Here is a 12,313-nt window from a genome sequence, read left to right as displayed (position 1 = left end):
TTAGTGGAAGCTACACACTACATGTAGACATACCCCATATTCACACAGAACTGGTGTGGAAATTGTACGTAGCTGGGTGGATGTACTATACCTTTCTCTGCATACCCTGTTGTATCCTATGCTAGGTATGGAAATGCTGCCTCCGTGGTAGTTCTGTTCTCTGTCTTGAAATACTGGTAGGAAAAAAGGTTTAATGCCTTTGAGTTACAGGTGTGTAAAATTTGATTTGGATGTGCTCAGTGGTTCTTTAAGGTGAATACAAAGGAGCAGGGCTGAAGTACCAGGAGCTCAGTCATCCTGGCTGCGGAGCTCGGTGAAGGACACGGAGAGTGCCAGGGCTGTTGTGTGGTGGCAGCATGGGGGGTTTCCAAAACCCTTGGAGAAACAGAGGGAAATCCCTCTTTATGGCGAGGGCCAGCACTTCTACCTTGCGACCATCAGCATCAACTCCCACTGCCACTTTCCAGACAAGCTGAAGGGGTGCCTTGCTGCTGGCATGTGAGATGCTGTGAGCGTCATTGCCCAGGAGGGTGGGTGAGATGGGCCAGGGGCATAAGGACACTAGTCTTCAATATTTCATATCTTAGGAACTGTATTTTTACTGATATAATATTTGGTCAGTTCTTGCCATTGGAGAAAAGGCTAAGCATACATACTACAGATGAGATAATGGGAGCCCAGAGGCCAACAGAACTAGCTTTGCTGCTGCTGAAGTCCTAACTCAGACTCTTAGTGATGCCCTGGAAGTCCAAACTTCCTATATGATGTGGGAAATTAGAACGAAATGAGCAAAACAACAACCGAAACATCTTCTAAAGGATTTAAATGAATTATTCTGTGTTCTGAAATGAGACCATTTATTGGGGAACTCTGATACCCAAACAATAAGGCACTGAATATAGATAAGGATGCTCCAAGTTATGGCTTCTAGAATCAGTGTTATTTTGGGAGAAGGGTAGACTGCTGGGGATTCTGAGCGACCTAAAATTCAGCAACTAATTAAGGCCCTGATCAGGATATTGTACAAATACAAAATGTCCCTGGACTTTAGGGTTTAGTGCTCTTGTGCTTCTCTATGCCTAATATTCAGGATTAATGGCTGACAGTTCCATGCATAAATTGTGGTAAATTCCTTGGTGCTGAGGAAGCGGTGATGAGAGCAGTATTCAAGTGTGTTTTTGTGAGAAGCTGCTATAAGGAAAGTCTGTTGCCTAGCATCTAAGTGTTAAAAAGCAATGTATGCCCAGCACTTTCATATATCTGTTATAAAGTTAAAAGCAGGTGTGAGTAACAAGCAGTTTATAGTGAATAAACACTGCATCTTTATAGCATATCCAAATGTTCAGCTACACACCAGATCCTCTGAGTGTGAAACAAATACATACTTGCATGCAGATGTGCCAACGCAACTTATTACACTGTTGCTGTAGTCTGTGTGACCACATTATTCTGTGCAAATGAGGTGTAAGATAGCACCAAAATCACTGTGGCCCTGTACCTCATCCACTCTGCTCAAAGTGCAGTCCAGAGGAAGAAACTGACTTTTTCAGCCTATCATTAGTCACCTTGGCTTAGCAGTGCAGGACACTCAAGACTTCATAAGAAATCAATGAATAGCCCTTGAATAGATGTGATTCTTTATCTTAGCAGTACTTTTATAAAAATGAATATGGGTGTAATATTCTAGGAATACAGAGACATTCACTGGGAATGATTAGAATTAGAGTGAGGCTGATTTTTGGATGATACATTATTTACCAGAAATGGGCTTCTGAGGTGACCAAAATGATTTTTAGTTCATCAATTTTGTTTAAGCTTTAAGCTGAACAAACCTCAGAAACCCAAACCATGGAAAATTTTGCTGATTAAGTAAATGAATAAAAGAAAAGTGTAGTAATCACATATGAAAAGGATCTATTTGTTTGTCCTGAAAGGAAAAAATGTGGAGCAAAACATGCAGGTCATTCTGAACACAGTAGTTGCAAACTATGGTTAGGGTGAGTGACTGTCTACTGAGCCAGAGTTCAAAAACTGATTGAACATTTGTGATATCACATCACAATCAATTATTAATCTTAATGAACTATGAATAAGGTATGAATAAGGTATGAATAAGCATGACTAAAGGGAAACTTCACAAAGGCATTTCCCAGTCTTGCAGGCATCATCTCACCAGTAGAGAAGAGATGTAACCTAACTTATGCCAGACCATTTGACTAAGGCTGGAACAATGCAAAACTTCAATCTGAAATATTTTCTTATATGTAATACATGTCAGGTAGAAACACTTTCCCTGCTTAAAGTGACTGAATGTAACTGGCTATGCCACAGAAATATATGCAAAAGTCTCTTTGCTAGCAAGTCATCTCTCCTCACCACTAAAAGGCACCTGAGTGAAGAAGCTGTGTCAGAAGTCCTAAAGAATAGTATAGATTATATGCAGAAATATTAAGTCAACAGTAGCGTACCAAAGATACAGTTTCTAAACTTGCTGGACTCTTCCAAAAGTTATTTTATAGAAAAGGCTGTAAGTGTCTGAAACTTCACTAGAATGATGCATCAAATTTGAAGGAATTAAGGACAGAGTCAATGACTGAAAAGAGCAATAGGACTGTCAGCACATGGAAGGGAGAAGGAAGGGAACATCTAAGACTCGTCTGGAAAAGCAGATCCAGTTCACACATCACCTCCTTGTAGCAGGAGTCAGAAGGTAAAAAGAAAACACAGTATTGTAGACAAGAAACCAGGAGCTGGGATAACTGCAGAGAGATGGAAATGACTTCCTCCCCAAAGTTTTCCCCATTGCCAAGAAAAAGGCAGCTTTCAAAGTGCTTATTTGATTTGAATAGGCACTTCATAATTGGATCAGAAGCCAGGGACAGTAAATTTCAATTAATAGCTAACGAGCAGAAAATGGCCCATTGCTGCTATTCTGCCTTCTGGTCCTTCCCAATGACCAGGTTCTTGCCTGCAAACGAGTCCTGTAGGTGGGTCTTGTGGGCTGCTCCTTCGGCTTGCCTGCATATTGGGTCCTGTAGGCAGGTCCTTCTGCCTGCCTGCAGACGGGGTCCTGTGGGCAGCTCCTGCTGTTGGCCTGTGAGAAACAGTCTGGTTTTTGTTGTTTTTGTTGATGTTGTGGTATTATTTATTTATTTATTTGTAAATTCACCAGGAAAATCCCTTTCACTTCCATGCCTCTATCCTGACCTTGATCAACAGGGGTTGAGTTTTAAGCCTTTCAAAGACACCACAATCAAACCCAAACCAAAGCAAACCAAACTAAGCTAAGGCAGGTCTGATAGCTCATATCATAATTGCCCAAATGCAAAAATGCCAAACAAGTCTGAGAACAAGACACCAGAAGTAGGTGGCTTCTATAGTTTTCAGGGCTTTAGCTATCTGATTCACTTTGTGGTGCAAATTATTTGTCTAAGGCTATGTTACTACCACAGACAAGTCCTTCCTTACACAATTCTGCTGGGTTGCAGTAGTACTGGGGGACTGAGCTGTCTAGCTGCTTGATAATATCTTCAGTGGATTAAAAACTGCATGTATGTGTATGTGTGAGAGGCAATGATCACAAATTCATAAAGAATTCTGAAAAACATTTTCATAATTCTTCTTGCCTGTTTGCACACTTACTTGCCTTTTAATGAAGTTAACCAAAAGAAAAAAAATAGAAAAAATCTCTAGCTTCTACAACTCTTTGGGCATTTCCATTGAAAGGAAGACTTAGTGAGCTTTGTACCAGGTAGGCCCACTCATCTGTCATGGCCGAGTGCTTTCAATTCTGAAATCTCATGAATTTATTTCACAAAACACGGCATCAGATTGAATCAAAATACGAGGATATGACATCACAACATGATACTTCAGCATCACCATGTACTGCTGCAACATCGAGACACAATGATGCCAGCTTGTTTGGTTTGAGTCCCATGGAGGAGAAGGGAGTGTTAACAGTGGTGTCCCGTTATCTGCTAAATTTAGTCATCAGACAGCCTGCAGAGGTGGGAATAACAAACTGACAGCACTGAGGCTGGTGATTTATTGACAGCACTTACAGTGAGTTCCATGTCCTCCTCCTCTTTTTCTTTCACTGGCTTCTCTGGTTCCTCTGGCTCCTTCTCTTGAAGATGGATCTCATTAGCTTGGGACATGTAAGGCATATCATCTTTGTTCTTGAACTCCAAGCTGAGGATTGAAGGAGGAAGTAGAATTCCTAGAATTACCTAAAGCAATAATAACGATAACAATAATCATCACAGTAAACACATTACAATCATGATGGTTACTTAGTATCAATGGAACAACTCCCTCAGGACATTCAGGAAACTAAAGCTACTCTGTGTGTGTGTGTGAGAGAGTTTCTATGACAATACAATATTTGTCACTTGGGGTAATGTTATCAGAGCTGTGTAGTGAAACAAAGTACGTGACTTCTATTAGCATTCCTGTGAATGCTATGGCTAATTGCCTGTCTTGAGTATTTTATCTGCTTGCTCATCACATGCATATTGTTAAGTACCAGGACATATTTACAAAATATTTCATAAGGTAAATGGTAGGTGGGACTATGGGTTTGTTCAGACCTTGGACGTGCAAATTTCTGCATTTTACATAATAGACAAGATCTACATAAATGACACACAAGCAGTATTAATTTCTACAGTGAGGATTAATAGGTCTCAAGCTCTCCATGTCCATACTTAATGCATGCAGGTACTCAAGGGGTAAGCGTGTGTGGATCTGAGGAGATAAGACAAAGCCAGCAATAGCAAATGTTAATGTGCTTAGCTATGAAGTCCCCTTAGATTTAGCTTCAGTAACCTAGCAGCTGTGCAATGTTGACATTAACACCAGCTCTGCCTTTCCTGCCTTCCCTCTCTTAAGATGTGGGAGTGCAGAAACCATTAAAATTTCCTTGTGTGGATATATACAATAAACAATGCTTGGGGCTAAATCAGTAGTATAACTGAAGAGTTATCATAATAATACCAAAAGAAGCAGCCTGTCTGTATTCACAAGCGCAATATTTTTTCCTGGTTTTGCTTGTAATTTTTTGGAAAATGATTTTATTATACATCTGTCCTTAAATGACAGTGAAACCAGATAATTTTTTGGCAGGTCAGGAAGGGTGACTGCTCGTGCTTGTCATATTGATAGCATGTGTGTTGTTGAAACCACCTAAAGTACTGCAATTAGGAGCAGTTAGTGTACAAAAATGGTGTGCCCAGCCTTGGAAGAGCTCAGCACCAGGCTACCTGCACTCAGCTTGTTGCAGAAGGATGTATCCACAGAGAGGGGATTATGGGCAGGCCTGGCTGCCCAGAAAGGATATTTCTAAGAACTGGCAGGATGAAGAGTTGCCTCTCCCCTTCCCACTGGTGCTATACATCCCCAGCGAGACTCTAAAGGATTAGTTTCAGCCTTCTTGCCATTTGCTAATTTCAACAGAAGAAAACTGTTCATGGGAAATAATTCATGACTCATGTTTGCAAATTTATTTATTTGCCATGCTGCTTCTTGCTCATGTAGCTTGTAGCCTGCTTTAGCTGTAAACAGGCCCTGCTAATGAGCTTCAGTGAAGTAAAACAGAGACTAGAAACTGAGTGAAGGATCCTTGTGAAGCCCTGATGTTACAATAAGCTGAAAGGGAGCTCCCAGCCTGTGCTGGTGCGTGGGGTCGCTCCCCCCCGGCGCAGGACCCTACCCCTGCCTTTGCTGAGCTTCATGACGCCCCCCCTGCCCCACTGCCCAGCCTGCCCGGGCCCCGCCGAACGGCAGCGCAGCCCCCGGGGTATCAGCCGCCCTCCCAGCGCTGTACCACCAGCAAACTCGCTGCGGGCACGCTCTGCCCCTTCACCCAGGGCGCTGGGGGGTGGGCTGAGCAGGACGGGACCCGGTGCTGAGCCCCGGGGCACAGCGCTGGCTGCGGGCCCCCAGCTGGGCTGCGCCGCTGGTCACAGCCCTCTGGGCTCTGCCATCAGCCAGGTCTCAGCCCACCTCCCTGCCCACGCGCCCAGCCCACCCGGCCTGCGCTCACCTGGGGCGGCTGTGGGAGACAGGGGCAAGAGCCTTGCTGAGGGCAGGGCAGACAACACCCACTGCTCTCCCCTCATCCACCCGGCCAGGCGTTCCAGCACAGAAGGCTATCAGGTTGGTCAAGCATGTTTTCCCCTGGGTGAATCCATATTGACTACACCTGATAACCTTTTCCTCCACATGCTTAGAGATGACCTCCAGGATAAGCTTTGCCACCACCTTTCCAGGGATGGAGGTGAAGCTGACCAGCCTGTAGTTTCCTGGGTCCTCCTTCTTGCCCTTTTTGAAGTGACATTGGCTTTCCTCCAGTCCTCAGGCACCTCTCCTGTTCTCCATGACCTTTCAAAGAGGATGGAGACTGGCTTAGCAATAACATCTGCCAGCTCCCTCAGCACTAGAGGGTACATCCCATCAGGGCCCATGGATTTGTGAGTGTCAGGTTTGCTTAAGTAATCTCCAACCTGACCCTCCTCAACCAAGGGAAAGTCCTCCTTTCTCCAGACTTCCTCTCTTGCCTCCAGGGTCTGGGAAACTGGAGGGCCAGCCTTGGCAGTGAAGACTGAAGCAAAGGCGGCATCCAGTGACTCCACCTTCTTTGTGTCCTTCATCACCAGGGCACCAACCTCATTCAGCAGCAGGCACACATTTTCACATTTTCCCTAGACATCCTTTAGCTACTGATGTACTTGAAGAAGATCTTGTTGTCCTTGACAACCCCCACCATATGTAATTCCAAATGGACCTTAGCCTTCCTCATTGCCTCCCTGCATGTTCTGACAACATTCCTATATTCCTCCCAAGTGGCCTGTCCTTTTTTCCACTTCCCATAAACTTCCTTCTTCTGTTTGAGTTTTGCCAGAAGCTCCTTGCTCATCCATGCAGGTCTCCTGCATCCTGTGTTTGATTTCTTACTCATAGGGATGCACCTCTCGAGCTTGGATGAAATGATGGTTGAATATTATCTAGTTCTCTTGGACCCCCTCTACCTTCCAGAGCCCTAACCCACTGGGATTCCTCCACATAGGTCCTTGAAGAGGCCAAAGTTAGCTTTCCTGAAGTCCAGGGTTGCAATCCTACTTATTGTCATGCTTCCTACATGCAGAAGAAGAAAGCATGCAGTGGGAAATGGACTGATCGCCATAAACCCAGGTTGAATATCTGCAAAGCCAAGCAGCGAACATGGCAGCAGTCCCTCTGAAGGGCAGTGGGCCTGCAAATTGAGTCAGAAGAATAGGTAGTAAAGATGTCTCCAAATATGAGAATGCTTTCTATCTGCAAGCAGAACAATATTTATGCACAGCTTCTTCTGCATCATCTGGATGATGAGAATGCTACCAGCCACTTACTCTCATTTGTCACTGTCACTGGATTAGACCCAAAACGATAACGATGCACATACTCATAAGCATTCTCACCATTACTGAACATCTTTTCACACAGCAAAACAGCTGAACAATTACCACTTCTCACACACATGATTACTACAGGAGAGAGAACCCTTACACTGAAAATATTTTTCAGTCATCTGGGAGGAAGAGGCAATTCCTGGTTATTTACTGACTGGTGAGTACTTCAGTGAAGGTGAAAGATGCCAACCCATGGACACAAATTCACCTCCCAGAATTCACCTTGCTCTCTTTCGCTGACTGCGGAAGTAAAGCTTAAAATTGAAAATCGGATTATTCTTTAGACCCTCTAAGGTAGTCCCTTCAGGTCAGCCATCAGAGGATTGGCAGGGGATTGCAAGAAAATTTGTAATGCTTTCTTTGGTCTGTTCTGGGGAAGGTTGTTGCATCAGCACCTTCCATCAGTAGTTAATTCACTTACACATCCTTTTTCTTCATTTTTCCTTAAAAACTTCTTGTCTAACTCTGAAGTATCCAGGCAGGGTGACATACTAACCTCCTGGCTCAATTCTTATTCTGGTAACTCTCAGTGATGCTGGAGGGGGCTTTGAGAAAGACAACAAACAAACCAAGTAATGTGCTTTGAACTTGGGTTTGTGATAAGCTCTCTGCTGAAAAACTGAACACAGGGAGAATATACCTTGCTTTACAACACTACAAATAAGCACCTGAAATATGGTAAATTGAGCCAGTTATTACTCATGCATTGTGAGCCCTGTCACCACCTATCAGAACTCCTCTGAGTGTTAATTTTATTTTAAAACAGCGCTGACCTTCAGGCCAGAATTTTTGCGCATCCGGAGACGACCCATCCACATGTCTGTGAGCAGCATTTGGCTACAAGTGTGAGCAATGAAGTCCCTGTGCTTGGCTGCCACTGCGAGCTGCAGGCATGTGGCGTTGCTCCAGTTCTTCAGCTCATAGGTCAGCAGTTTCATTGCCAGTTGCTCGTCCTGCTTGTATGATTGGTCCAACAGCTCCACCGCCAACTGGCCGAAGTCCCTGCAACATTTTTTCATTCCCATTAGCCCAAGCAGGAAACACCCCTTTGCAACTACAGCCTCTGCAAGGGGGGCATCACCTTCCATCATGCAAATCGTGATGCTGACTGTACACATGGAAACCCACATTTTCAAATGTGAGTGGCTCATAGTAGGCATATAAATAAGTGCCTGGACTTAGCAGTGATGAGCACCCACACCTACCAGCTGTCTGCTCCCACCTGCCTGCCTACCTCCCTGACATTTTCGAGCTGAAATCCTCTGGTTATCTGCAGCTCAGAGGATTGCTTCTGTGCTGTCTGCCCATGGCTTTGTGGTCAAGCCTCCTGGAAAAAGCAGTGTCAACACCCTTTTTACAATTCTGTGTCTCAGACTTTTAACATCAGGAGAGGTTATTATGGAATCTAGTACCTCGGCTTGCTCATCTAAGCATGAGCTCTTGGTTAGTTAACACTTCCACTTGAATATTATGTTTGTAAGGATTTCAGAAATTGTTCTTCTTGGGATGAACAAAGTGTCTTGAAAAAGCACAGGGAAAAGTTGCAGCCTGACTCTTGAGGCCTCAGGAAGAACACATAGACAATGGAGATATTTCATTGCCTTTTTGATACCTTCTCATTTCAAAAGTTATATTGCTAGCAACTCTGCTTCTCTGGCATACAGAGTGTTCAAAAGCCATTCAGACTTTCTCTAAAGGGTCAGCATTCTCCTTACAAGTTAGAAATGAAAGCAAGGTACAGAGAAACAAATTTCAGGCAGGTTCAGCACCCTCCCCCCTCCCCCCCTTTAAAAAAAAAAAAATCCAGGAAAGTGTACATGAAAGAAAATTCACCTGGAATTATGGTTCAACTCTTGGGATATGTCATCCACCATGTCATTTTCTGATGCTTCATGGGCCATGGCTTTGCAGAGTTTACAGGCCACCAGTGCTTTAGCCATAGCCTCTTCCCCATGCTGCCAAAAGAAGAGGGCCATCTTCTGACGCTTCATCAGCACAGCCCACACCATCAGCTCATGGAATGGGAAGGGGAAATGATTGATTTCAGGGTCATCCAAATCAATATCAACTTCTTCTTCTCTTTTTTTTGTTGTTTTTCTTCCTCGCCGCAAAGGGACATCATCCTGTGAGAATTGTAAAGAAATTTTTCACCAGTGAAGGAACTGAATTAATTCACACAATGCACTGGAGTCAGTACTTGAGATGTCAAATGCATTCCCTGCAGGCCAGCCCCTTCGACTTTTTTGGACAAAATATTTAATACAGAAAAACGATGAAAAAAGTACTGGTGCCTACACTGGAATTAAGAATTTTGTAACCCAATATCTAAACACAGGGAAAAAGAACTTTGGACTATCACTCCAAACTGTTCTTTCTCCCTAAGAACACAGAGCACAAGCACACAATTACCAGAATAATTTTGGAAAAGTCACCATTAAAATAAAACTAGAAGTTCGCTCCAAATATAACATCTGTTGTAATGCATCCACCTTGCTCCACCCCCAGAAAGTACATATCCAGGGGGTGTTCTGGTCTGCTGAAGACTCTCTCCCTGAGTATTCTCATGTTTTCTCCTTTTGTTTTCTCACATGAGTCAGAACCTCCTTTCTTCACACCCATTCTGCCTCTGTATCCCTTGTTTATCCTTTCTTCCTCCAGCTCTTTGCTGTTTCTATTGCCTTTAGTTTCTTTCCCATTTTAGCCTATTGCTTTTGTCAGATGAGCTGACCTATTTCGTGCTGCATCTGTGGACAGCAAAATGAAAGTTGTACAAAATACACAAACAAGAAAACATTACTATCTCCTTGAAGCATTGGGGTAGCCAAAAGTGTCAAGAAAACACAGAAATTTGGCCCATGTAAAGATTTCTGCATCATTCTCTGGAACTGCTTCATTTCCCTGAGCAGGTTTTAAACTTATGTAGTTATCTGACTGAAATTTTCCTTGGCCTGACAAACTGAGACATTTATTTTAATCTTAATGAAAAGAAAATTTATGCATAGAGGGGACAGAGCCTTCTTTTCTCTTGTCTATTCACTGGAGTTTTAAGAAATGTTTAATAACCTAACCCTTGTGTACACAAGTTATCTGGATGAAAAATACAATTTGTGTGGCAATTTCTCATACAAAACTTGAAAACAACTATTGGTACCTTCATTACAGTGAATTTAAACATTATCTTTATATACCATATGTTTGTAAAAGATTGAAAAGACATTAAGATTTATCACAGGACACCTACCTCCATTCCTAACAGTTTCAGGGCTTTTGGCTGTACAAAAAAGATAGAAAAATGTTATTCCTCCCAGAAGGGTGATGAAAAAGTACAACTATATGTGTATACATGCATAGATACATATATACATTTGTAATTGTGTAACATGATGTATAATATAGAGTATATAATAGACAATATATAATGTAATATAGATAAAATATATGTAATGCATTGTAATTTAATGTAATATAATATATATACACACCAATCAAATTATTTTTTTATATATATATCTACATATATTTAATTCGACCTTCAGTTTCACCATATTTCACCAGAAAACACAACAGAAGACACACATTTGGATTCAGGTACAAATGACAGCTGGTTTGGGGCTGTTCTAGTGAAAAAGATATAGGAATTACTGCTAAGGCATGAATGGATTTCCTTGGAGTACATCAGTATTTTGGCCATTTCCCTGGCAGACTTTCATTGACTGCTGTGAAGCTGTTTTGTATGTTGGTTCAGTATCTGTGAAATCGCTACTGAAACGCTTTTCTTGATGGAGTGATTAATGGAAAAAAAGCCTCTCCCAGCAGCTATAGTTGCTACCTTTCCTCTCAAAAGTGAAGAATGAAAGTGTAGGGAAACAAACGAAGCCATTTCAGGTGGGCTGTAACTGTTTCACAGAGCTGTTGCTCTTTATAGACACTTAGAACAATATTCAGTGGTGTGTATTGCTAAAATCTGAACTGAGAGAGGAAATGAAAATGTGACCTAAAAATAGGCAAAGAAAAAAGTACAAATCTTGTGGGGAAGAACTGAAGAGAATTTTGTTCATGCTGGATTGGTTTAGCAGCATTATGGATGACAATATGTATCTTTTATGTTTTAGAAAGGTAGCAAACTTACTTTGGATTCACAGTATTGTTATCTATCAAACATGAAAACCACAAAAACACGGAACCGTGTTTTTGCCATGAGCCCATTGAGTCTGCTGGAACCACATCCAGCTAATAAAGCCAATTCTGAATTACGGGTTTCTTTGCCCTGATACCTTCAGGCCACAATCGAGAAGATGAGCCATGAGATAGGAAATGCATCTATCAAAATGCAAGTTTTTTCAAGGCTGACTCAGGGGTTCTATGGTATTATTGGTACAGGTCAAAAGACTTGTCTTTCAAAATCTGTGGATATTCATAATTACAGATTTTAGAGCCAGAGGAGACTGTTTATGTCCTGGTCTCAGCAGGGCAGCAGAACCCAGTAATTATTTCATTAAATTCATAAAAAACGTAGCTTGTATCAGTGGCTGACTTATGGTGTGCTGTGGTAAAATAGCTGCTATACACATAATGGAAATCTATTGACTGAATGGTGTGTACTTGCAGATCTCCCCAGCCTGGAACCATCTAAGAAGTCATGGTAATCCCTACCAGTGGATGCAGTCATACAGATGGCAAATAACTTGCTCCTTACCCTCTTGGGCCCAAATAAATTGTGGTACAGTGTTCTGAACCGCTTTCGGGTGTAATTGCAGCGATATGCTCCTCCCATCAGGTACTCTATCACCAAACCAATATCAATCAGACTTATCCGATAATCAGGAGGTAAGTTTCCCTGCAATGAAAATAAGAAAGATGGT

The 12,313-nt window shown here is 42.5% G+C and overlaps 1 protein-coding gene across 1 annotated transcript in view; it reads right to left on the bottom strand.

The window, feature by feature from the left end:
• The window catches only part of TRPM3 (transient receptor potential cation channel subfamily M member 3), a 286,239-nt gene that overhangs the window by 41,032 nt on the left and 232,894 nt on the right, over nucleotides 1-12,313 (bottom strand). Inside the window, exons 13-18 of the mRNA XM_027800386.2 lie at nucleotides 12,148-12,288; nucleotides 10,693-10,722; nucleotides 9,285-9,574; nucleotides 8,225-8,453; nucleotides 4,065-4,232; nucleotides 2,969-3,094 (exon numbers count right to left, since the gene is read on the bottom strand). Of these exons, the coding sequence (XP_027656187.2) occupies nucleotides 2,969-3,094; nucleotides 4,065-4,232; nucleotides 8,225-8,453; nucleotides 9,285-9,574; nucleotides 10,693-10,722; nucleotides 12,148-12,288 (984 nt within the window). The remainder of the gene's footprint in view (nucleotides 1-2,968; nucleotides 3,095-4,064; nucleotides 4,233-8,224; nucleotides 8,454-9,284; nucleotides 9,575-10,692; nucleotides 10,723-12,147; nucleotides 12,289-12,313) is intronic.

This window comes from Falco cherrug, chromosome Z (genome assembly GCF_023634085.1).
Source record: "Falco cherrug isolate bFalChe1 chromosome Z, bFalChe1.pri, whole genome shotgun sequence".
In the NCBI taxonomy this organism is placed as follows: Eukaryota; Metazoa; Chordata; class Aves; order Falconiformes; family Falconidae; genus Falco; species Falco cherrug.
The sequence above is the reverse complement of the archived record's forward strand: the minus strand, read 5'-3'. Positions and strand labels throughout refer to the sequence as shown.